The sequence below is a fragment of the Mobula birostris genome, chromosome 13 (genome assembly GCF_030028105.1).
Source record: "Mobula birostris isolate sMobBir1 chromosome 13, sMobBir1.hap1, whole genome shotgun sequence".
Lineage (NCBI taxonomy): Eukaryota > Metazoa > Chordata > Chondrichthyes > Myliobatiformes > Myliobatidae > Mobula > Mobula birostris.
The window spans coordinates 111,862,746-111,889,219 of record NC_092382.1 but is presented as its reverse complement, the minus strand read 5'-3'; the positions used below and the strand labels follow the sequence as shown (position 1 = coordinate 111,889,219).

At 57.2% G+C, this 26,474-nt stretch overlaps 1 protein-coding gene across 1 annotated transcript in view; it reads right to left on the bottom strand.

Annotated features, from left to right (window-relative positions):
- Nucleotides 1–26,474, bottom strand: part of LOC140208165 (uncharacterized) — an 89,076-nt gene that overhangs the window by 45,438 nt on the left and 17,164 nt on the right. The window contains 5 exon segments of the mRNA XM_072276645.1: nucleotides 1,221–1,350; nucleotides 5,678–5,830; nucleotides 12,863–12,923; nucleotides 12,926–13,022; nucleotides 22,744–22,973. Coding sequence (XP_072132746.1) covers nucleotides 1,221–1,350; nucleotides 5,678–5,830; nucleotides 12,863–12,923; nucleotides 12,926–13,022; nucleotides 22,744–22,973 — 671 coding nt within the window.

Below are 26,474 nucleotides of genomic sequence, written 5' to 3'. Positions count from 1 at the left end.
AGACGTTCTATGCTCGCACTCCCAGACTGAAAAATAGCTTCTTCCCCAGAGCTATAATTGGACCAATCGATCAAGCGACATCCATAAATTTGTTATATTGCTACTTCTAATCCCGGTTTTATGGCTGTCACGCATCTGAGTTGTGCTTTTGTACTGCTGGACGTTGCTGGTTACTTGATTTTATTTCCTGTTCACTTATTTCATTTGCTGATTTATAGCATTGGGTGCGAGAGTTGCTGTGTTGGTGCGTGACAGGTTGTACTATGCGATGACAATAAAGATATTGCATTTCAAACCCACACCCTGATCCCCACAGAACACAGAATAGTCCAGCACAGTACAGGCCCTTCGGCCCGCAATGCTGTGCCGACCCTCAAACCCTGCCTCCCATGTAACCCCCCACATTAAATTCCTCCATATACCTGTCTAGTAGTCTCTTAAATTTCACTAGTGTATCTGCCTCCACCACTGACTCAGGCAGTGCATTCCACGCACCAACCACTCTCTGAGTAAAAAACCTTCCTCTAATATCCCCCTTCAACTTCCACCCCTTACCTTAAAGCCATGTCCTCTTGTATTGAGCAGTGGTGCCCTGGGGAAGAGGCGCTGGCTATCCACTCTATCTATTCCTCTTAATATCTTGTACACCTCTATCATGTCTCCTCTCATCCTCCTTCTCTCCAAAGAGTAAAGCCCTAGCTCCCTTAATCTCTGATCATAATCCATACTGTCTAAACCAGGCAGCATCCTGGTAAAGCTCCTCTGTACCCTTTCCAATGCTTCCACATCCTTCCTATAGTGAGGTGACCAGAACTGGACACAGTACTCCAAGTGTGGCCTAACCAGAGTTTTTACAGAGCTGCATTGCCCTCTCTCCGATCCCATGAAGACCCCAGAGCTCTCCAGACACCCTCGCACCCGAGAGCCGCCTTCAAAACGTGCCAATGCCCTCCACCCTCACCCCCGACGCTGAAACACCCTCTTCGCATGTTACCCTCCCTCCAATCCCAAATCAAACTCTCCCACCATTATCACCTCGGCCCCAACTTTACCCTCTCCCCGATCCCCAACAAAACCCTCTCGGACCCTCGAGTCACCGCCCCAGGCCCCGAAAGCCCTCCTCAGGTGCCAGGACCCCAGGGCCGCCGGGCTGCGCGCGGGACGTCTCCGACAGCGGGGGCTGGGGGAGATCGCCCGCCCCGCCCCGCCACCTCTCTCACCTGGACAAGCAAGCGCAGCCGGGCGATGCGCTGGAACGGCAGGATGAGGAAGGACTTGAGCGTCAGGCGCTGGCAGAGGGGGTCTGACTCGAGCGACTCGACCACACGCAGGAACTGCGGGTTCTTCTTTCTGCCGGGAGGGGAAGGGAGAGGGGCGAGAGGGGGAGAGAGGGGGAGAGAGACGGGTTGGTGAGAGAGAGGGAGAGAGAAACTAATTAACAAGTGCATTAAGCCCTTAACTAAGCATCATCGTGATTGCGGCCCACTGATCTCCCTCTGCCGACACACCGCCCGTCTCCCTCCGTTCCCCGCACGTCCGCGTGTCTGTCCGAGACTCTGAAACGCCCCGATCGTCTCCGTCCCCACCACCTCCCGGAGTAAACTCTTCCCCCTCCTTACACACTGTCCGTCTCCCTCTTTTCCCCGTACATCCACGTGTCTGTCCGAGACTCTGAAACGCCCCGATCGTCTCCATCCCCACCACCTCCCGGAGTAAACTCTTCCCCTCCTTACACACTGTCCATCTCCCTCTGTTCCCCGCACGTCTGCGTGTCTGTCCGAGACTTTGAAACGCCCCGATCGTCTCCATCCCCACCACCTCCCGGAGTAAACTCTTCCCCTCCTTACACACTGTCCATCTCCCTCTGTTCCCCGCACGTCCGCGTGTCTGTCCGAGACTCTGAAACGCCCCGATCGTCTCCATCCCCACCACCTCCCGGAGTAAACTCTTCCCCCTCCTTACACACTGTCCATCTCTCTCTGTTCCCCGTACATCCACGTGTCTGTCAGAGACTCTGAAACGCCCCGATCGTCTCCGTCCCCACCACCTCCCGGAGTAAACTCTTCCCCTCCTTACACACTGTCCATCTCCCTCCGTTCCCCACACGTCCACGTGTCTGTCCGAGACTCTGAAACGCCCTGATCGTCTCCATCCCCACCACCTCCCAGAGTAAACTCTTCCCCTCCTTACACACTGTCCATCTCTCTCTGTTCCCCGTACATCCACGTGTCTGTCAGAGACTCTGAAACGCCCCGATCGTCTCTGTCCCCACCACCACCCAGAGTAAACTCTTCCCCTCCTTACACACTGTCGTCTCCCTCCATTCCCGTACATCCACGTGTCTGTCCGAGACTCTGAAACGCCCTGATCGTCTCCATCCCCACCACCTCCCGGAGTAAACTCTTCCCCTCCTTACACACTGTCCGTCTCCCTCCGTTCCCCACACGTCCACGTGTCTGTCCGAGACTCTGAAACGCCCTGATCGTCTCCATCCCCACCACCTCCCGGAGTAAACTCTTCCCCCTCCTTACACACTGTCCGTCTCCCTCCGTTCCCCACACGTCCACGTGTCTGTCCGAGACTCTGAAACGCCCTGATCGTCTCCGTCCCCACCACCTCCCGGAGTAAACTCTTCCCCCTCCTTACACACTGTCCGTCTCTCTCCGTTCCCCACACGTCCACGTGTCTGTCCGAGACTCTGAAACGCCCTGATCGTCTCCATCCCCACCACCTCCCAGAGTAAACTCTTCCCCTCCTTACACACTGTCCATCTCCCTCCGTTCCCCACACGTCCACGTGTCTGTCCGAGACTCTGAAACGCCCTGATCGTCTCCATCCCCACCACCTCCCAGAGTAAACTCTTCCCCTCCTTACACACTGTCCGTCTCTCTCCGTTCCCCGTACATCCACGTGTCTGTCAGAGACTCTGAAACGCCCCGATCGTCTCTGTCCCCACCACCACCCAGAGTAAACTCTTCCCCTCCTTACACACTGTCCGTCTCCCTCCATTCCCCGTACATCCACGTGTCTGTCCGAGACTCTGAAACGCCCTGATCGTCTCCATCCCCACCACCTCCCGGAGTAAACTCTTCCCCTCCTTACACACTGTCCGTCTCCCTCCGTTCCCCACACGTCCACGTGTCTGTCCGAGACTCTGAAACGCCCTGATCGTCTCCATCCCCACCACCTCCCGGAGTAAACTCTTCCCCCTCCTTACACACTGTCCGTCTCCCTCCGTTCCCCACACGTCCACGTGTCTGTCCGAGACTCTGAAACGCCCTGATCGTCTCCGTCCCCACCACCTCCCGGAGTAAACTCTTCCCCCTCCTTACGCACCGTCCATCTCCCTCCGTTCCCCGTACATCCACGTGTCTGTCCGAGACTCTGAAACGCCCCGATCGTCTCCATCCCCACCACCTCCCAGAGTAAACTCTTCCCCTCCTTACACACTGTCCATCTCCCTCCGTTCCCCGCACGTCCATGTGTCTGTCAGAGACTCTGAAACGCCCCGATCGTCTCCATCCCCACCACCACCCGGAGTAAACTCTTCCCCCTCCTTACACACTGTCCGTCTCTCTCCGTTCCCCACACGTCCACGTGTCTGTCCGAGAGACCACATTACAGCCCCCCGCCGCTCTCTATCTCTCTCTCTCTCTCTGTGTAAAAAAACACTTGCTCCTCACATCTCCTTTGAAATTACCCGCCTCTCACCTTAAGTACGCAGCCTCTGGGATTAGACACCCCCCCCCCCCCGGGGTAGGGCGGTGGGGAAAGATCCCGGTGGAACCCCTCGTAATCTCATAAACCTCTCTCCGGGCTTCCCTCAGCCTCGGGCGCTCCGGGGGGAAACAGCCCAGGTCTGTCGGGCCAGTTGTCGCAGCTCGAGCCCTCTGACCCAGGCAGGGTCCCCGTGAGCCCCTCCCGTACCTTCCCCTTCACCCACCCTGTAACAGGGGTGACCGTGATCGAATCCAGTGCTCCAGATGCGGCCCGAGCAGGGTTTTGCGAAGCTACAAACTCAGTACCTGGATGAATACAGACGAGCCTGGTGGACGGTTTCTCCTCTCGGGAGTGTGAGGGGTCGCTGCACTGGGGGAGAGACAGACGGTGCAGCCCGACATAGGGAGAGGGAACAGAAGGCTCCGGGAATAGAGATCCATAATTCCCTAGAAATGGCCTCACGGGCAGATAGGGTCTCCCTCCCCTATACCCCTCCCTGTCTCCGTCACCCCCTCCCTCCCCTACACCCCTCCCTGACTCTGTCACCCCCTCCCTCCCCTACACACCTCCCTGACTCTGTCACCCCCTCCCTCCCCCACACACCTCCCCATCTCCGTCACCCCCTCCCTCCCATACACCCCTCCCTGTCTCCGTCACCCCCTCCCTCCCCTACACCCCTCCCTGACTCTGTCACCCCCTCCCTCCCCTACACCCCTCCCCGTCTCCCTCACAATATTTGAAATTAATGCACTTTCCTTGATAATTTCTGTACTATGCATCTGTAGATTTCACCCTTCACTGTCCGACGTCCTCGTGTGTTACATGTGTTTTGGAGTTTAATGCTGATAAATGTGAGGTGCTACATTTTGGTGGGACTAATCAAAATAGATCATACATGGTAAATGGTAGGGCATTGAAGAATGCTGTAGAACAGAGGGATCTAGGAATAATGGTGCATATTTCCCTGAAGGTGGAATCTCATGTGGATAGGGTGGTGAAGAAAGCTTTTGGTTTGCTGGACTTTATAAATCAGAGCATTGGGTATAGGAGTTGGGATGTAATGTTGAAATTGTATAAGGCACTGGTAAGGCCAAATCTGGAGTATCGTGTACACCGAATTATAGGAAAGATGTCGACAAAATTGAGAGAGTACAGAGGAGATTTACTAAAATGTTACCTGGGTTTCATCTCCTAAGTTACAGAGAAAGGTTGAACAAGTTGGGTCTTTATTCTTTGGAGCGTAGAAGGTTGAGGGGGGACTTGATAGAGGTGTTTAAAATTATGAGGGAGTTAGATAGAGTTGACGTGGATAGGCTTTTTCCATTGAGAGTGGGGGAGATTCAAACAAGAGGACATGAGTTGAGAGTTAGGGGGCAAAAGTTTAGGGGTAACACGAGAGGGAACTTCTTTACTCAGAGAGTGGTAGCTGTGTGGAAGGAGAAGTGGTTGGGGCAGGTTCGATGTTGTCATTTAAAGTTAAATTGGATGGATATATGGACAGGAAAGGAATGGAGGGTTATGGGCTGAGTGCAGGTCGGTGGGACTAGGTGAGAGTAAGAGTTCGGCACGGACTAGAAGGGCCGAGATGGCCTGTTTCCGTGCTGGAATTGTTATATGGTTATACGTCCTCGTGTGTTACGCTTACCAGGGTGTTGGTTCGGAGAAACGCTGCTTAGTTTCTATATGTATCATATACGTTCTATACATTGCAGACAGGCGTACAGTTAAATGACGACGGACTCCCTCTCTCAGTGCTGCGTGCCTGTGCAATTCTAGCGGTGGAGAGAGGTTGGGATCGGCACATTGATGGGAGGGGTACAGGGGGGGGAAGGCTGTGTCCCCCGGTGCAGGTCGACAGGACGAGGCAGACTGCATGGACAGCACCAGCTCGACGGGCCGAAGGCCTGCCGTGCCCCATGACCGACCACCCCCCCCCACCCCCGGGCGCGTGACTTACATCAGGTTTTTGAACGTCTTCTCCTGGTACGACTGGTTGGTCAGGTAGGGGATGTAGACGGCCCGGAAGTCCGGCAGGTGGGAGAGGAGGGTCCCGCAGACGTCGAAGGACAGGATGTCCTCCTCGAACTTCAGCTCCAGCTCCTCCAGGAAGCTGGGACAGGAGGGAGACCGGGGTGAGGGAAGGGTGTAGGGGTGGGGGTGCTGACGGAGACGGGGAGGGAGGGGGTGACGGAGACGGCGAGGGATGTAGGGGTGGGGGTGCTGACGGAGACTGGGAGAGGTGTAGGGGAGGGTGGGGGTGCTGACGGAGACGGGGAGGGGTGTAGGGGAGGGAGGGGGTGATGGAGATGGGGAGGGGTGTAGGGAGGGACGGGGTGACGGGAGACGTGGAGGGGTGTAGGGGAGGGAGGGGGTGACGGAGATGGGGAGGGGTGTAGGGGAGGGAGGGGGTGAGGGAGACAGGGAGGGAGGGGGTGACGGAGACGGGGAGGGTTGTTAGGGAGGGAGGGGGTGACGGAGACGGGGAGGGTTGTAGGGGAGGGAGGGGGTGACGGAGACGGGGAGGGGTGTAGGGGAGGGAGGGGGTGACGGAGACGGGGAGGGGTGTAGGGGAGGGAGGGGGAGACAGGGAGGGGTGTAGGGGAGGCAGGGGGTGACGGAAACGGGGAAGGGTGTAGGGGAGGGAGGGGGCGACGGGGACAGGGAGGGGTGTAGGGGAGGGAGGGGGCGACGGGGACGGGGAGGGGTGTAGGAGAGGGAGGGGGTGAGGGAGACGGGGAGGGGTGTAGGGGAGGGAGGGGGTGACGGAGACAGGGAGGGGTGTAGGGGAGGGAGGGGGCGACGGGGACGGGGAGGGGTGTAGGAGAGGGAGGGGGTGAGGGAGACGGGGAGGGGTGTAGGGGAGGGAGGGGGTGACGGAGACGGGGAGGGGTGTAGGGGAGGGAGGGGGTGATGGAGACGGGGAGATGTGTAGGGAGGGAGGGGGTGACGGAGACGGGGAGGGGTGTAGGGGAGGGAGGGGGTGACGGAGACGGGGTGGGAGGGGTGACGGAGACGGGGATGGGTGTAGGGGAGGGAGGGAGTGACGGAGACGGGGAGGGGTGTAGGTGAGGGAGGGGGTGACGGAGACGGGGAGGGTTGTAGGGGAGGGAGGGGGTGACGGATACGGGGACGGGTGTAGGGGAGGGAGGGGTTGATGGGGACGGGGAGGGGTGTAGGGGAGGGAGAGGGTGACGGAGACGGGGAGGGGTGTAGGGGAGGGAGGGGGAGACAGGGAGGGGTGTAGGGGAGGCAGGGGGTGACGGAAACGGGGAGGGGTGTAGGGGAGGGAGGGGGTGACGGAGACAGGGAGGGGTGTAGGGGAGGGAGGGAGCGACGGGGACGGGGAGGGGTGTAGGAGAGGGAGGGGGTGAGGGAGACGGGGAGGGGTGTAGGGGAGGGAGGGGGTGACGGAGACGGGGAGGGGTGTAGGGGAGGGAGGGGGTGATGGAGACGGGGAGATGTGTAGGGAGGGAGGGGGTGATGGAGACGGAGAGGGGTGTAGGGGAGGGAGGGGGTGACGGAGACGGGGTGGGAGGGGTGACGGAGACGGGGATGGGTGTAGGGGAGGGAGGGAGTGACGGAGACGGGGAGGGGTGTAGGTGAGGGAGGGGGTGACGGAGACGGGGAGGGTTGTAGGGGAGGGAGGGGGTGACGGATACGGGGACGGGTGTAGGGAGGGAGGGGTTGATGGGGACGGGGAGGGGTGTAGGGGAGGGAGAGGGTGACGGAGACGGGGAGGGGTGTAGGGGAGGAAGGGGGTGACAGAGACGGGGAGGGGAGTAGGGGAGGGAGGGGGTGACGGAGACGGGGAGGGGGGTAGGGGAGGGAGGGGGTGACGGAGACGGGGAGGGTGTAGGGGAGGAAGGGGGCGACGGGGACGGGCAGGTGTGTAGGGGAGGGAGGGGGTGACGGAGACGGGGAGGGGTGTAGGGGAGGGATGGGGTGACGGATACGGGGAGGGAGGGTGTGATGAAGACGGGGAGGGGTGTAGGGGAGGGAGGGGGTGACGGAGATGGGGAGGGGTGTAGGGGAGGGAGGGGGTGACGGGAGATGGGGAGGGGTGTAGGCGAGGGAGGGGGTGACGGAGACGGGGAGGGGTGTAGGGGAGGGAGGGGTTGACGGAGATGGGAGGGTGTGGGGGAGGGATGGGTGACAGAGACGGGGAGGGGTGTAGGGGAGGGAGGGGGTGATGGAGACGGGGAGGGGTGTAGGGAAGGGATGGGGTGACGGGAGACGGGGACGGGTGTAGGGGAGGGAGGGGGTGACGGAGACGGGGAGGGGTGTAGGGGAGGGGGTGACGGAGATGGGGAGGGGTGTAGGGGAGGGAGGGGGTGACGGAGACGGGGAGGGGTGTAGGGGAGGGAGTGGATGACGGAGACGGGGAAGGAGGGGGTGACGGAGACATGGAGGGGTGCTGGGGAGGGAAGGGGTGACGGAGACAGGGAGGGGTGTAGGGGAGGGAGGGGTAAGGGAGATGCGGAGAGGTGTAGGGGAGAGAGGGGGTGACGGAGATGGGGAGGCGTAGGGGAGGGAGGGGGTGACGGAGACGGGGAGGGGGTGTAGAGGAGGGAGGGGGTGACGGAGACAGGGAGGGGTGTAGGGGAGGGAGGGGGTGACGGATAGGTGGAGGGGTTTAGGGGAGGGAGGGGTGACAGAGACGGGAAGGGGTGTAGGGGAGGGAGGGGGTGACGGAGACGGGGTGGGGTGATGGAGACGGGGATGGGTGTAGGGGAGGGAGGGAGTGACGGAGACGGGGAGGGAGGGGGTGACGGAGACGGGGAGGGGTGTAGGGAGGGAGGGGGTGATGGAGATGGGGAGGGGTGTAGGGGAGAGAGGGAGTGACGGAGACGGGGAGGGAGGGGGTGACGGAGACGGGGAGGGGTGTAGGGGGAGGAGGGGTGACGGAGACGGGGAGGGGTGTAGGGGAGGGAGGGGGTGACGGAGACGGGGAAGGGTGTAGGGGAGGGAGGGGGTGACGGAGAAGGGGAGGGGTGTAGGGGAGGGAGGGGGTGACGGAGACGGGGAAGGAGGGGTTGACGGAGACGGGGAGGGGTGTAGGGGAGGGAGGGGGTGACGGAGACGGGGAGGGGTGTAGGGGAGGGAGGGGGTGACGGAGACGGGGAGGGTTGTAGGGGAGGGAGGGGGTGACGGAGACGGGGAGGGGTGTAGGGGAGGGAGGGGGTGACGGAGATGGGGAGGGGTGTAGGGAGGGAGGGGGTGAGGGAGACAGGGAGGGAGGGGGTGACGGAGACGGGGAGGGTTGTTAGGGAGGGGAGGGGGGTGGGACGGAGACGGGGAGGGTTGTAGGGGAGGGAGGGGGTGACGGAGACGGGGAGGGGTGTAGGGAGGGAGGGGGTGACGGAGATGGGGAGGGGTGTAGGGGAGGGAGGGGGTGAGGGAGACAGGGAGGGAGGGGGTGAGGGAGACGGGGAGGGGTGTAGGGGAGGGAGGGGGTGACGGAGACGGGGAGGGGTGTAGGGGAGGGAGGGGGTGACGGAGACGTGGAGGGGTGTAGGGGAGGGAGGGGGTGACGGAGACAGGGAGGTGTAGGGGAGGGAGTGGGCGACGGGGACGGGCAGGTGTGTAGGGGAGGGAGGGGATGATGGAGACGGGGAGGGAGGAGGTGATGGAGACGGGGAGGGTTGTAGGGGAGGGAAGGGGTGACGGAGACGGGGAGGGGTGTAGGGGAGGGAGGGGGTGACGGATAAGGGGAGGGAGGGTGTGATGGAGATGGGGAGGGTTGTAGGTGAGGGAGAGGGTGACGGAGACGTGCAGGGGTGTAGGGAGGGAGGGGTGACGGAGATGGGAGGGGGTGTAGGGGAGGGAGTGGATGACGGAGACGGGGAGGGAGGGGTGACGGAGACAGGGAGGGGTGTAGGGGAGGGAGGGGGTGACGGAGACGGAGGGGTGTAGGGGACGGAGGGGTTGACGGAGACAGGGAGGGGTGTAGGGGAGGGAGGGGGTGACGGAGACGGGGAGGGGTGTAGGGGAGGGAGGGGTAAGGGAGATGCGGAGAGGTGTAGAGGAGGAAGGGGGTGACGGATAGGTGGAGGGGTGTAGGGGAGGGAGGGGGTGACAGAGACGGGGGGAGGGGGTGATGGAGAAGGGGAGGGTGTAGGGGAGGGAGGGGTGACGGAGACGGGGAGGGAGGGGGTGACGGAGACGGGGAGGGGTGTTCGGGAGGGAGGGGGTGACGGAAACAGGGAGGGGTGTCGGGGAGGGAAGGGGTGACGATGATGGGGAGGGGTGTAGGAGAGAGAGGGGATGACAGAGACAGGGAGGGGTGTCGGGGAGGGAGGGGGGTGACGGAGACAGGGAGGGGTGTCGGGGAGGGAGGGGGTGACGGAGATGGGGAGGGGTGTAGGGGAGAGAGGGGGTGACGGAGACGGGGAGGAGTGTAGGGGAGGGAGGGGGTGACGGAGATGGGGAGGGGTGTAGGGGAGGGAGGGGGTGACGGAGACAGGGAGGGGTGTAGGGGAGGGAGGGGGTGAGGGAGACGGGGAGGGAGGGGGTGACAGAGACGGGGAGGGGTGTATGGGAGGGAGGGGGTGACGGAGACGGGGAGGGGTGTAGGGGAGGGAGGGGGTGACAGAGACGGGGAGGGGTGTAGGGGAGGGAGGGGGTGACGGAGACGGGGAGGGGTGTAGGGGAGGGAGGGGGTGACGGAGACGGGGACGGGTGTAGGGGAGGGAGGGTGTGACGGAGATGGGGAGGGGTGTAGGCGAGGGAGGGGGTGACAGAGACGGGGAGGGGTGTAGGGGAGGGAGGGGGTGAGGGAGACGGGGAGGGAGGGGGTGACGGAGACGTGGAGGGGTGTTTGGGAGGGAGGGGGTGACGGAGACGGGGAGGGGTGTAGGGGAGGGAGGGGGTGACGGAGATGGGGAGGAGTGTAGGGGAGGGAGGGGGTGACGGAGACAGGGAGGGGTGTTGGGGAGGGAGGGGGTGACGATGATGGGGAGGGGTGTAGGAGAGAGAGGGGTTGACGGAGACGGGGAGGGGTGTCGGGGAGGGAGGGGGTGACGGAGACAGGGAGGGGTGTCGGGGAGGGAGGGGGTGACGGAGATGGGGAGGGGTGTAGGGGAGGGAGGGGGTGACGGAGACAGGGAGGGGTGTAGGGGAGGGAGGGGGTGAGAGAGACGGGGAGGGAGGGGGTGAGGGAGACGGGGAGGGAGGGGGTGACAGAGACGGGGAGGGTGTAGGGGAGGGAGGGGGTGACGGAGACGGGGAGGGGTGTAGGGGAGGGAGGGGGTGACGGAGACGGGGACGGGTGTAGGGGAGGGAGGGGGTGACGGAGATGGGGAGGGGTGTAGGCGAGGGAGGGGGTGACAGAGACGGGGAGGGGTGTAGGGGAGGGAGGGGGTGAGGGAGACGGGGAGGGAGGGGGGTGACGGAGACGTGGAGGGGTGTAGGGGAGGGAGGGGGTGACGGAGACGGGGAGGAGTGTAGGGAGGGAGGGGGTGACGGAGACAGGGAGGGGTGTTGGGGAGGGAGGGGGTGACGGAGACGGGGAGAGACGTAGGGGAGGGAGGGGGTGACGGAGACGGGGAGGGGTGTAGGGGAGGGAGGGGGTGACGGAGATGGGGAGGGGTGTAGGCGAGGGAGGGGGTGACAGAGACGGGGAGGGGTGTAGGGGAGGGAGGGGGTGAGGGAGACGGGGAGGGAGGGGGTGACGGAGACGTGGAGGGGTGTAGGGGAGGGAGGGGGTGACGGAGATGGGGAGGAGTGTAGGGGAGGGAGGGGGTGACGGAGACAGGGAGGGGTGTTGGGGAGGGAGGGGGTGACAGAGACAGGGAGGGGTGTCGGGGAGGGAGGGGGTGACGATGATGGGGAGGGGTGTAGGAGAGAGAGGGGATGACGGAGACGGGGAGGGGTGTCGGGGAGGGAGGGGGTGACGGAGACAGGGAGGGGTGTCGGGGAGGGAGGGGGTGACGGAGATGGGGAGGGGTGTAGGGGAGAGAGGGGGTGACGGAGACGGGGAGGGGTGTAGGGGAGGGAGGGGGTGACGGAGATGGGGAGGGGTGTAGGGGAGGGAGGGTGTGACGGAGACGGGGAGGGGTGTAGGGGAGGGAGGGGGTGACGGAGACGGGGAGGGGTGTAGGGGAGGGAGGGGGTGACAGAGACGGGGAGGGGTGTAGGGGAGGGAGGGGGTGACGGAGACGGGGAGGGGTGTAGGGGAGGGAGGGGGTGACGGAGACGGGGACGGGTGTAGGGGAGGGAGGAGGTGACGGAGATGGGGAGGGGTGTAGGGGAGGGAGGGGGTGACGGAGACGGGGAGGGGTGTAGGGGAGGGAGGGGGTGAGGGAGACGGGGAGGGAGGGGTGAGGGAGACGGGGAGGGAGGGGGTGACAGAGACGGGGAGGGTTTCGGGGAGGGAGGGGCTGACGGAGACAGGGAGGGGTGTCGGGGAGGGAGGGGGTGATGGAGACAGGGAGGGGTGTAGGGGAGGGAGGGGGTGACGGAGACGGGGAGGGGTGTAGGGGAGGGAGGGGGTGACGGAGACGGGGAGGGGTGTAGGGGAGGGAGGGGGTGACGGAGATGGCGAGGGGTGTAGGCGAGGGAGGGGGTGACAGAGACGGGGAGGGTGTAGGGGAGGGAGGGGGTGAGGGAGAAGGGGAGGGAGGGGGTGACGGAGACGTGGAGGGGTGTAGGGGAGGGAGGGGGTGACGGAGACGGGGAGGGGTGTAGGGGAGGGAGGGGGTGACGGAGATGGGGAGGAGTGTAGGGAGGGAGGGGGTGACGGAGACAGGGAGGGGTGTTGGGGAGGGAGGGGGTGACGGAGACAGGGAGGGGTGTCGGGGAGGGAGGGGGTGACGATGATGGGGAGGGGTGTAGGAGAGAGAGGGGATGACGGAGACGGGGAGGGGTGTCGGGGAGGGAGGCGGTGACGGAGACAGGGAGGGGTGTCGGGGAGGGAGGGGGGTGACGGAGATGGGGAGGGGTGTAGGGGAGAGAGGGGGTGACGGAGACGGGGAGGGGTGTAGGGGAGGGAGGGGGTGACGGAGATGGGGAGGGGTGTAGGGGACGGAGGGGGTGACGGAGACGGGGAGGGGTGTAGGGGAGGGAGGGGGGTGACGGAGACGGGGAGGGGTGTAGGGGAGGGAGGGGGGTGACAGAGACGGGGAGGGGTATTTTCCCTTCCTACCTCTGACTGACTGCCCTTACAGCGGGGAGTTTTGAGAAGAGCCACTGTCTCTCCTGGGTCCGAGGAGGCCATTGAGCGTCTCGGAGCCTTGGAAATGGTTGACGGCAATGTCCAGACTCCGCAGGTAGGACGCCTCTGAACTGATCAGCTCAAACTTCACCTGGAGGGGGCCGGGGAGGGGAAGAGGGGGGAATTGGGGAGAGAGAGAGAGGAAAGGGGGGAGCGATGGGGGGAAGAGAGAGGGGTCCGGGTTAATTGGAGATCTCTTCTCCCATGTTCCCTCCCATCCTTGCCTCGCCTCCTCGCACCCTTAATGTCAGTCTGCTCTCTCCCCTATCTCATCCTCCCCCCCCTCAGGGAAACCCAGCACAACACCCCCTCCCCGTCCCTCCCTTCCCCCCTCTCTATCCCCTCCGCACCGACGACCTCCTCCTCGCCTCCTGCCGCCCCTCCAGCCTCTTCCCTGTCCCTACTCTACACCCACACCCTCTCCCCTCCCTGGTTCGGGATCAGCGAGCTCTGGGGTCGCGCCCACAGCATCTCGGAGGGGGAGGGAGGGCGTGGGACGTATTGGTACCGATGACGTGGGAAGAAAAGGGAACGAGGTCCTGAAGAGAGAGTTTGGAGAGACAGGCCTAAAGCTGAGAAGCAGGACCACCAGGGTAGTGATTTCTCGATCGCTGCCTGTGCCCCGGGCCAGTGAGGGTAGGAACAGGGGGATCTGCCAGATGAATGCACGGCTTTAACTCAATACGCAAAACGGTCGAGATAATCACACAAATAGAGGAGGGAGGAGAAGATGGCGGCGTGACACAGCGCGCGCGGCCGTTCCGAATGATATCGATTATGTGTAACTAGGGGCCGTGCACAATCCTGATTTGATGGAGGCAGACGTGAGAGCACGGAGGAACATCTGGAGAAACTTCTGAAATGCCCGTTTCACTGCCGCTGCTACTGTGTGATCCGGAATCTCCCGAGGGAAGGCCCCGAGTCCTCGGCTTTGCCTATCGCCTGTTGCCGGGGCCGGGGTCGAAGCGCTCGGCAGAGATGGTGCTCGGTGCTCGGTGTCGGGGGCTGGTCGGAGGCTCGGAGTTTTCGGACGGACTCAGAGTCGGATGCTGCATCGGCAAGTCTGCGGCGCTGGAGGTTCACCGTCTGCGTGAGACGATGGGACTTTCGAGAGACTTTGACACTTTTTACCGTGCCCATGGTCTGTTCTTCATCAAATCACGGTATTGCTTTGCACTGTTGTAACTATATGTTATAATTGTGTGGTTTTTGTCAGTTCTTAAGTCGGTTTGTCATGTGTTTCTGTGATGTCACTCTGGAAAAACATTGTAATTAAATAAAGGCGTCCGTTAGTCTTAGAAACATAGAAACATAGAAAATAGGTGCAGGAGTAGGCCATTCGGCCCTTCGAGCCTGCACCGCCATTCAGTACGATCATGGCTGATCATCCAACTCAGAACCCTGTACCTGCCTTCCCTCCATACCCCCTGATCCCTTTAGCCACAAGGGCCATATCTAACTCCCTCTTAAATATAGCCAATGAACTGGCCTCAACTGTTTCCTGTGACAGAGAATTCCACAGATTCACCACTCTGTGTGTGAAGAAGTTTTTCCTCATCTCGGTCCTAAAAGGCTTCCCCTTTATCCTCAAACTGTGACCCCTCGTTCTGGACTTCCCAACATCGGGAACAATCTTCCTGCATCTAGCCTGTCCAACCCCTTTAGGATTTTATACGTTTCAATCAGATCCCCCTCAATCTTGTAAATTCCAACGAGTATAAGCCTAGTCGATCCAGTCTTTCATCATATGAAAGTCCTGCCATCCCAGGAATCAATCTGGTGAACCTTCTTTGTACTCCCTCTATGGCAAGGATGTCTTTCCTCAGATTAGGGGACCAAAACTGCACACAATACTCCAGGTGTGGTCTTGCGAGACCATGGACCTGTCTTCACTCTCCAGGGCGCAGGCCTGGGCAAGATTGTATGGAAGACGGGCAGTTGCCCATGCTGCAAGTCTCCCCTCTCCACGACACCGATGTTGTCCAAGGGAAGGGCATTAGGACCCATACAGCTTGGCACCGGTGTCGTCGCAGAGCAATGTGTGGTTAAGTGCCTTGCTCAAGGACGCAACACGTTCCCTCGGCTGGGGCTCGAACTCACGACCTTCAGATCACTAGTCCGATGCCTTAACCACTTGGCCACGTGCCCACGTTGTATCATATCTTAACTCATGCATTACTACATGACAATAAAAGAGGACTGCGTGTCCTCATAATCTAATCTAATATCAAAAATACCTTACCAATGTTTATCTAAAAGAGGGCAAGACCAAAACGTATGTGTCCGAGAGGCCACCTCAGAATTACATCTGTCACACATCTGATCTACATGTCGGCAAACAACACACACCAAAGTTGCTGGCGAAATGTCGACTGCACCTCTTCCTAGAGATGCTGCCTGGCCTGCTGCGTTCCACCAGCAACTTTGATGTGTGTCGCTGGAGTTTCCAGCGTCTGCAGAATTCCTCGTGTTTGCGTTACATGTCGGGAAAAACAGTTTTGCGTGTTAATTTAAAACCTCACCCCATTACTGCAATTTTTTGGATTACCAGAGACAGACGTCGGTCGTTTAACCCTTTCCAGTTTGTCACACTCATAGCTAAAAGATCCATCTCACTTAAATGGAAATATTCTGATCCTCCTACTACTTTTCAACGGTTTTCTCAAACTATATTATGTTTAAACCTGGAAAAAGTTAGGTTTAGTAGGGGTGATTCTTTAGATTAATATGCATAACAATATTAATGATATAAAGAGATTGGTATAACATTGGTCATGGTTAACATATGAAGCATAATTCTTCTTGAGGAAACCAGGAGACCGTTTATTCAACATTTTCATATGATGGAAGTTGTCCCTTTCAGAATGCTTTTTCCTTTTTTAATAATCTTTTGTTTATCTATGAAGGAGCGGAGTGAATGACAAATAATGTTTGTATCCGAAGGAATAGAGCATCCCAGTTTTGTTTTGTTTTGTTTAGGGGGTTCTTTATAAAATTCTTTTTTCATGTTCAATTACTTAGAGATTGGGAGGCTTGAATTATATATTTTACTCGGATTATGCTTTATATGTTAACCATTACCAATGTTATACTGATCTCTTCGTATCATTAATATTATGTAACCATATAACTATTCCAGCACGGAAACAGGCCATCTCGGCCCTTCTAGTCCATGCCGAACTCTTACTCTCACCCAGTCCCACCGACCTGCACTCAGCCTATAACCCTCCATTCCTTTCCTGTCCATATATCCATCCAATTTAACTTTAAACGACAACATCGAACCTGCCCCAACCACTTCTTGTTCCACACAGACACCACTCTCTGAGTAAAGAAGTTCCCCCTCGTGTTACCCTGAAACTTTTGCCCCCTCACTCTCAACTCATGTCCTCTTGTTTGAATCTCCCCCACTCTCAATGGAAAAAGCCTATCCACGTCAACTCTATCAATCCCCCTCATAATTTTAAACACCTCTATCAAGTCCCCCCTCAACCTTCTACGCTCCAAAGAATAAAGACCCAACTTGTTCAACCTTTCTCTGTAACTTAGGAGATGAAACCCAGGTAACATTCTGGTAAATCTTCTCTGTACTCTCTCTAGTTTGTTGACATCTTTCCTATAATTTGGTGACAAAACTTTTTTTTATATAGATTATGAAGACACGCAGTCCTCTTTTATTGTCATTTAGTAATGCATGCATTAAGAAATGATACAATATTTCCTCCGGTGTGATATCACAAAACACAGGACAGACCAAGACTCTAAAAACTGACAAAACCACATAATTATAACATATAGTTACAACAGTGCAACAATACCATAACTTGATGAAGAAGTCCATGAGCACAGTAAAAAGTTCAAAGTTTCTCAAATGTCCCACATCGCACGCAGACGGGAGAAGGAAGAAAAACTCCCCCTGCCATGCCCGACCACGGTCCGACTCTGAGTCATCCGAAAACTTCGAGCTCTGATCAGCTCTCCGACACCGAGCGCTGAGCGCCACCTCTGCCGAACGATTCGACCTCCTTCTCGGTCGCCAACAGCAGGCAAAGCCAGGGATTTTGAGGCCTTCCCTCCGGAAGATTCCCGATGACGCAGTAACGACAGCAGTGGACGGGCGTTTCAGAAATTTCTCCAGATGTTCCTCTGTGCTTTCACGTCCATTCTCCATCAAATCAGAATTGTCCACGGCCCCTATTTAACAGATACGACATCACTTTTCACCGGAGATCTGTGCACGCGTGGCGCGCTGCTCTCTCTCCTCCCGCCAAGTTTTGAGCTGTACACAATACTCCAAATTTTGAGCTGAACTGTACACAATACTCCAAATTTGGCCTCACCAGTGCCTTATACAATGTCAACATTACGTCCCAACTCCTATACTCAATGTTCTGATTTATAAAGGCCAGCAAACCAAAATCTTTATTCACCACCTTATCCACATGAGATTCCTCCTTCAGGGAACTATGCGCCATTATTCCTAGATCCCTCTGTTCTACTGCATTCTTCAATGCCCTACCATTTACCATGTATGATCTATTTTGATTAGTCCTACCAAAATGTAGCACCTCACACTTATCAGCATTAAACTCCATCTGCCATCTTTCAGCCCACTCTTCTAACTGGCCTAAATTTCTCTGCTAGCTTTGAAAACCTACTTCATTATCCACAACTCCACCTAAATTAGTATCATCTGCATATTTCCTAATCCAATTTACCACTTCTGCTGGAAGCTCGTTCCACACAGCTACCACTCTCTGAGTAAAGAAGTTCCCCCTCGTGTTACCCCTAAACTTTTGCCCCCTCACTCTCAACTCATGTCCTCTTGTTTGAATCTCCCCCACTCTCAATGGAAAAAGCCTATCCACGTCAACTCTATCAATCCCCCTCATAATTTTAAACACCTCTATCAAGTCCCCCCTCAACCTTCTACGCTTCAAAGAATAAAGACCCAACTTGTTCAACCTTTCTCTGTAACTTAGGAGATGAAACCCAGGTAACATTTGGGTAAAATCTCCTCTGTACTCTCTCTATTTTGTTGACATCTTTCCTATAATTCGGTGACCAGAACTGTACACAATACTCCAAATTTGGCCTCACCGATGCCTTGTACAATTTCAACATTACATCCCAACTCCTATACTCAATGCTCTGATTTATAAAGTCCAGCAAACCAAAAGCTTTCTTCACCACCCTGTCCACATGAGATTCCACCTTCAGGGAACTATGCACCATTATTCCTAGATCCCTCTGTTCTACTGCATTCTTCAATGCCCTACCATTTACCATGTATGACCTATTTTGATTAGTCCTACCAAAATGTAGCACCTCACACTTATCAGCATTAAACTCCATCTGCCATCTTTCAGCCCACTCTTCTAACTGGCCTGAATCTCTCTGCAAGCTTTGAAAACCTACTTCATTATCCACAACTCCACCTACCTTAGTATCATCTGCATACTTACTCATCCAATTTACCACCCCGTCATCCAGATCATTAACGTATTGTTATGTATATTAATATGAAACTTAATACAAAGATTGAAAAAGAAAGATGAATGCAAGGCTTCGGATTCCTGGATCATTGGGATCTCTTCCGGGGGAGGTTTGACCTGTTCAAAAGCGAGGGGTTGCAGCCGAACCCGAGGGGGACCAATATTCTCGCGGACAGGTTTGTTAGAGCTGTTGGGGAGGGTTTAAACTAATCCGGCAGGGGGTTAGGAAAAGGAGTGAAGGAACTCAGGGAAGGACGGACGGTCAGAAAGTAAAGATAGCGTGCAGTCAGACCGCCAGGAAGGGCAGGCAGCTGACGGGACTTAGTTGCAACTAGCAGCCTGGGTATCAAATCAATAGGGACGCAGTCAGAAAGGAGGGCAAATAGGTGTTGTATCTAAATGCGCGTAGTATCAGAAATAAGGTGGACGATCTTGTTGCACCATTACAGATTGCCGAGAACGGTGTTGTGACCGTCACTGAATTGTGGCTGAAGGATCGTGGTTGTAGTTGGGAGCTGAATGTCCAAGTTCAGACAGTGTAGAGGATTGTCGAAGATTGCAGAGAGACACTGAGAGGACGCAGAAGTGGGCTGAGAAGTGGCAGATGGAGTTCAACCTGGAGAAGTGTGAGGTGGTACACTTTAGAAGAACAAACTCCAAGGCAGAGTACAAAGTAAATGGCAGGATACTTGGTTGAGTGGAGGAGCAGAGGGATCTCGGGGTACATGTCCACAGATCCCTGAAAGTTGCCTCACAGGTGGATAGGGTAGTTAAGAAAGCTTATGGGGTGTTAGCTTTCATAAGTCGCGGGATGGAGTTTAAGAGTCGCGAGGTAATGATGCAGCTCTATAAAACTCTGGTTTGGCCACACTTGGAGTACTGTGTCCAGTTCTGGTCACCTCACTATAGGCAGGATGTGGAAGCATTGGAAAGGGTACAGAGGAGATTTACCAGGATGCTGCCTGGTTTAGAGAGTATGCATTGTGACCAGAGATTAAGGGAGCTAGGGCTTTACTCTTTGGAGAGAAGGAGGATGAGAGGAGACATGATAGAGGTGTACAAGATAATAAGAGGAATAGATAGAGTGGATAGACAGCACCTCTTCCCCAGGGCACCACTGCTCAATACAAGAGGACATGGCTTTAAGGTAAGGGGTGGGAAGTTGAAGGGGGATATTAGAGGAAGGTTTTTTACTCAGAGAGTGGTTGGTGCGTGGAATGCACTGCCTGAGTCAGTGGTGGAGGCAGATACACTAGTGAAGTTTAGGAGACTACTAGACAGGTATATGGAGGAATCTAAGGTGGGGGGTTATATGGGAGGCAGGGTTTGAGGGTCGGTCCAACATTGTGGGCCGAAGGGCCTGTACTGTGCTGTACTATTCTATGTTTGATGTTACACGTTACATTAGAGGGATAGGAAGGTAGGCAGAGGGGGTGGTGTGTCTCTACTGGTAAAGAATGGCATCCAATCAGTAGGAAGATGTGACACAGGATCGGAAGACCCTTGTGGGTTGAGTTAAGGAACTGCGAGGGTAAAAGGGCCCCTGATGGTGGTTACATACAGGCCTCCCAACAGTGGCTGGGAGATGGACCAGAGGTTACAACAGGAAATCGAAAAGGCGAGTCAAAAGGGCAATGTTATAGTAGTCATGGATGATTTCAACATGCAGGTCCATTGGGAAAACCAGTTTGGCGACAGATCTCAAGAGAGTGAGTTTGTTGAATGCCTAAGAGATAGCTTTTTGGAGCAGTTTTGTCATTGTGTCTACTAGGGGATCAGCTATACTGGATCCTTTTTAATAATAGGCACCCTGTTAGTCTTGCGAGACCATGGATCTGTGCCTGGAAAGTCAGGCCTGCAAGGTTGTATGGAAGACCGGCAGTTGCCCAAGCTGCAAGTCTCCCCCCTCCACGCCACCGGTGTTGTCCGAGGGAAGGGCATTAGGACCCACACAGCTCGGCACCGGTGTCGTCGCAGAGCAAGGTGTGGTTAAGTGCCTCGCTCAAGGACACAACACGTTCCCTCGGCCGGGGCTCGAACCAGCGACCTTCAGATCACTAGACCGACGCCTTAACCGCTTGGCCGCGTGCCAATACTGGATTGAGTGTTATGTAATGAACCGGAGGCGATTAGGGAGCTTAAGGTAAAGGAGCCTCTAGGAGGCAGTGATCACAATATGATTGAGTTCAACTTGAAATTTGACAGGGAGAAAGTAAGGTCTGACGTAGCAGTATTTCAGTGGAGTAAGGGAAATTACAGCGGTATGAGAGAGGCGTTGGCCAAAATAAATCGGAAGGAGCTGCTGGCAGAGATGATAGCAGAGCAACAATGGCGTGCGTTTCTGGGGAAAATGAGGAAGGTGCAGGATAGATGTATTCCAAAGACGAAAAAATGTGCAGACTATTTTCTAAACGGGGAGAAAGTCCAAAACTCTGAGATGCAAAGGGACCGGGCCGTGAGGAAACGATACGAGTCAGCTGCACCTCTTCCTCGTTCCCTGTCACGCACCGTTGAACCTGAACACAGGGTTGCCAACTGTCCCGTATTAGCCGGGACATCCCGTACGTTGGGCTAAATTGGTTTCTCCCATACGGGACCACCCTCGTCCCGTATTTCCCCCCGCCAAGGTAGAGCGTTCCTATGAAACCGTTCGTGCAGAAATGGCGTAAAGCGAAGAACCAATTACCACTAATTTATATGGGGATCCCAGACCCAAAAAATAACCAAACAAATCATAGCAAATAACACATAAAACCGAAAATAAATAACACTAACATACAGTAAAAGCAGGAATGATATGATAAGTACACAGCCTATATAAAGTAGAAATAATGTATGCACGGTATAGTCGGGAAGATGAAGCCAAAACCGATTTGTGGGAAAAAAAATCAGCATGTCACGCATGCGCACGCAGGTGCCCGTGCGTGGATTCATGGTCATGATAGTCCTTCTCGGGGTAAACACAAGCGTCCCGTCAACACACACAAAACGCAGCAGGCCAGGCAGCATCTATAGGAAGAGGTACAGTCGACGTTTCGGGGCCGGGACCCTCGTCAGGATTTGACTGCTACTTTTGTCCCTTATTTGGGAGTGGGGAAGTTGGCAACCGTAACTGTAAAAGGCATGTTGAGGTGAGTTTAACCCTACTTGAACAGCAGCCCCCCCCCCCCCCCCCGGGTCGGCTGGTCCGCAAGGATATTGTCAATATTAAACCGGTCGGCAGTGCAAAAAAGGTTGGAGATCCCTGGTCTAGAATACAAAAGCAGGGATGTGAGGCTGAGGTTTTATAAGGCACTAGTGAGGCCTCAACCTTGGGTATTGTGAACAGTTTTGAGACCCTCGTCTCAGAAAAGATGTGCTGGCATTGGAGAGGGTCCAGAGGAGGTTCACAAGGACGATTCCGGGAATGAAAGGGTTACCGTACGAGGAACGTTTGATGGCGGGTCTGTACTCGCTGGAATTCAGAAGGATGAGGGGGGGATCTCATTGAAACCTTTCAAATGTAAAAAGGCTGACCCAGAGTAGATGTGGAGAGGATGTTTCCCGTGGTGGGGGAGTCTAGGACACGAGGGCACAGGGGGCGTCCATTTAAAACAGAGACGCCGAGAACTCTCCTCCGCCAGGGGGTGGTGAATTGGTGGAACTTGTTGCCACAGGCAGCTGTGCAGGCCGGGTCGCTGGGTGCAGTTAAGGCAGAGATTCACAGGTTCCCGATTGGACCAAGGTTACGGGGTGAAGGCCGGGGGAGTGGGGCTGGGGAGGGAGATAGAAGGTCAGGCATGATTGAACGGCAGAGCAGACTCGATGGGCTGAATGGCCTCACTCTGCTCCATTTCCCATGGCCTCATCTAGCTTCCCTCCCCTTTCCCTGTCACCTCTTCTTTCCCCCCACTTCTCCACATTACCCCTCCATCCTCCCCTCCCTCCTCCTCTCCTTCCTCCCTCGCCCTCTGCCCTCCTCCCTCGCCCCCACCCTCCCCGTCGCCCCCTCCCCTCCTCCCTCACCCCCACCCTCCCCGTCGCCTCGTCCCTCGCCCCCTTCCCTCTCCCTCGCCACCCCGCCCTCCCCGTCGCCCCCTCCCTCGCCCCTCCCCTCCTCCCTCAACCCCCAACTCTCCTCATCACCCCTCCCTCCTCCTCTCCTTCCTCCCTCGCCCTCTCCCATCCTCTCTCACACCCCGCCCTCCCCGTCGCCCCCTCCCCTCCTCCCTCACCCCCGCCCTCCCCGTTGCCCCCTCCCCTCCTCGCCCCCTCCCCTCCTCCCTCGCCCCTCCCCCCCTCCCCCCCTCCCTCGCCCCCGCCCTCCCCGCCGCTCACCTCCTGCAGCTTGCGCTCCTCGGGAGTGAGGCTCTCGAAGTAGCCGCTGTCCCTCACCTCCGGCAGGTCCCTCCAGAGCCCGGTGGGGAGGCCCAGGGAGGCCCGCTGGAGCAGGCTGGGCCCCCGCCTGGCCCGGGAGCCCTCCGGCGAAGGGCACGCATCCCCGGGCCGCTGCCTCAGGATCTCCCGGTCCAGCGCCTGGTGGATGTACTCCTGGTAGAGGGGCTGGCCTGGGGGGGTGGAGAGAGAGACCGTGAGAGAGGGGGGAGAGACTGTGAGAGATGGGGGGAGACTGGGGCGAGAGAGAATTGGGACAGAGATAGTGGGGGGGAGATGGGAGGGAGAGAGTGGGGGTGAGAGACTGTGAGAGATGGGGGGAGACTGGGGCGAGAGAGAATTGGGACAGAGATAGTGGGGGGGAGACGGGAGTGAGAGCAGGGGTGAGAGATTGTGAGAGATGGGGGGAGACTGGGGCGAGAGAGAATTGGGACAGAGGTAGTGTGGGGGGGTGAGACAGGGGAGAGAGACCGTGAGAGAGTGGGGTGGGGGGGAGAGAGAGTTGAGGAGAGAGACTGAGAGGGGGGGGAGATGGGAGGGAGAGAAAGTAGGGGAGAGAGATCATGAGGAGGGGAGCGAGTGTGAGGTGGGGGGAGAGATCGTGGGGGGGGGAGGCGAGACTATGAAAGAGGGGAGAGAGAGAGACCGTGACAGAAAGGGGGAGAGAGAGGCCGTGAGGGGGGGGGAGTCTCTGAGAGAGGGGAGAGAGAGGCCCTGAGGGGCGGGGAGGGGGAGAGGGGAGAGAAAGACTGTGAGAGAGGGGGGAGAGATGGGGAGGGGGAGAGGGAGCAGGGAAAGAGGGGTAGACAGGAGGAGATAGGGAGGGAGGCTGGGGTAGAGGGGAGAGGGAGGGAAGGACAAAGAGGGGCAGAGAAACAGAGAGAGGGGAGAGAGGAAGTGAAAGGGGGAGTGGGAAAGAGAGGGCAAGAGAGAGGGGGAGGGAGGGGGAGAGTTGGAAAGAGAGGTGGGGACAGGGGCAGAGAGAGTGGGGAGAGGGAGAAGGGGGGATAACGCAGGTCCCCTAGTCTCGGCAACATCCTTGTAAATCCTCTCTGCACTCGCTCGACCTTGTCTCCATCTTCCCTGTCGGTAGGCGACCAAAACCGCACACAACGCCCCACACTGGACCCCACCAACTTCAACATCACGCCCCATCTCCTGTACTCAATACTCTGATTTATGAAGGCCAATGTGCCTATCAACCAGTGACGTCACTTTCAACGAGTTATAGACCAGAAGTCCCAGATCCCACCACACTCCTCGGGGCCCTCCCGTCCACCTACCCTGGCTGGTCCTTCAAAGCACGACACATCGCTCTTGTGTGTTGGAATTAAACTCCATCGGCCGTTCTTCAGCCCATTTTTGCGGCTGGTCCAGGTCCCGCTGCGAGCTTCGATAGTCTTCCTCGCTGTCCGCTACACCCCCTGATCGCAGTGTCACCCGCGAATTTGTCGATCCAGTTAGCCGCACTATCACCCAGGTCGTTGATACGGACGGCAAACGACGACGGACCCAGCACCGGTCCCTGGGGCACACCACCAGTCACAGGCCTCCCGTCAGAGAGACGATCGTCTACTACCACTGGCTGGCTTCTCCCACAAAGCCAATGTCTCATCCAGTTTACCACCTCATCTTGCATGCCGGGCGGCTGAACGTTCCCGACCAGCCTCCCGTGCGGGACCTTGTCAAATCCCTTGCTAAAGTCCAGGTGGACAACATCCACTCCCCTTTCCTGGTAACGTGCTCGGAAAACTCCCTGAGGTCGGTTGGACACGGCCTACCATTCACAAAGCCTGGTTGACCATCCCCAGTAATTCCCTGTCTGTCCAATACTCATCTATCCGGCCTCTTTTTCCTGCAGAGTTTGGGAGTGTCGTCTTGGCAAACTTCTACACGTGTGGTGGAAATTCTGCTGACTGGCTCCATTACAGCCTGGAGTGGAGTGGAAAATCCTACAACAGGTAGTGGATTTTCACGGGTAAAACCCTCCCAACCATTGAGAACATCTACACGAAACGCTGTCGTAGGAGAGCAGCGTCCATCATCGGCGACCCCCACCACCCAGACCACGCTCTCTTCTCACTGCTGCCATCAGGAAGGAGGTACAGGAGCCTCAGGACCCACACCACCAGGTTCAGGGACAGTTATCACCCCTCAACCATCAGGAAGGAGGTACAGGAGCCTCAGGACCCACACCACCAGGTTCAGGTACAGTTATCACCCCTCGACCATCAGGAAGGAGGTACAGGAGCCTCAGGACGCACCCCACCAGGTTCAGGGACAGTTATCACCCCTCAACCATCAAGAAGGAGATACAGGAGCCTCAGGACCCACACCACCAGGTTCAGGGACAGTTATCACCCCTCAACCATCAGGAAGGAGGTACAGGAGCCTCAGGACCCACAGCACCAGGTTCAGGGACAGTTATCACCCCTCAACCATCAGGAAGGAGGTACAGGAGCCTCAGGACCCACACCACCAGGTTCAGGTACAGTTATCACCCCTCGACCATCAGGAAGGAGGTACAGGAGCCTCAGGACGCACCCCACCAGGTTCAGGGACAGTTATCACCCCTCAACCATCAAGAAGGAAGTACAGGAGCCTCAGGACCCACACCACCAGGTTCAGGGACAGTTATTACCCCTCAACCATCAGGAAGAAGGTACAAGAGCGTCAGGACCCACCCCACCAGGTTCAGGGACAGTTATCACCCCTCAACCATCAAGAAGGAGGTACAGGAGCCTCAGGACCCACACCACCAGGTTCAGGTACAGTTATCACCCCTCAACCATCAGGAAGGAGGTACAGGGGCCTCAGGACCCACACCACCAGGTTCAGGGACAGTTATCACCCCTCAACCATCAGGAAGGAGGTACAGGAGCCTCAGGACCCACACCACCAGGTTCAGGGACAGTTACTACCCCTCAACCATCAGGTTCTTGAACAAAAGGGGATAGCTGCACTCATTTAAGGACTCTGTTATGGACTCAGTTACTGTTCTGTAGATTCGCTGAGAAAGCCCGCAGGAGAAAGAACATGGTGACGTGTATGTACTGTAGACCAAGTTGGGTATGTGCAGAAAATGTGGCATTAAAATATGTACTTATATTATGTTATCATGTTCGTTCTATTACAACTTTAAGCAAGTCTAGGGGGAGTTTGGCCCCATCACGTACGAGATCAATAGAGTAGCTCCTTAGCAGCCAGCCAGCTAGTTTAAATAACGTCAGCAACGCGAATGGACAAATGACACCTATTAAACTCACCTGAACATGTCGTTAACATTTTAACCCACCACGGGCAATGGAAAAGTCACTCTTGCAAACAGTGCAGCGGGCAACTCTGTCCATTATCTTTGAGGTCGACAGTAAAGCCCGCCCGCGGAGAAAACCGGTAGGCCTACTTAGCGCGAGGAGAGACCGATCAGGCCGCTCGCTCTCCCGCTCAAAAAAGAAAAATCGATTTCCAGGATACTGTGTGTAACTTCCGGGCGTCAGGGAGCCGCTATCAACGTGCAGGAGACTCCTGGAACTTCCGGGAGAGGTGGGATGTCTGCCAACAACTTTCCCACCGCTGATTTCAGGCTCTGCGGCCTACGATTTCCTGGTCTATGTTTAGAGCCTTTCTTAAATGGGGGGGGGGGTGCAATGTTGTCCATCCCCCAGTCCTCGAGA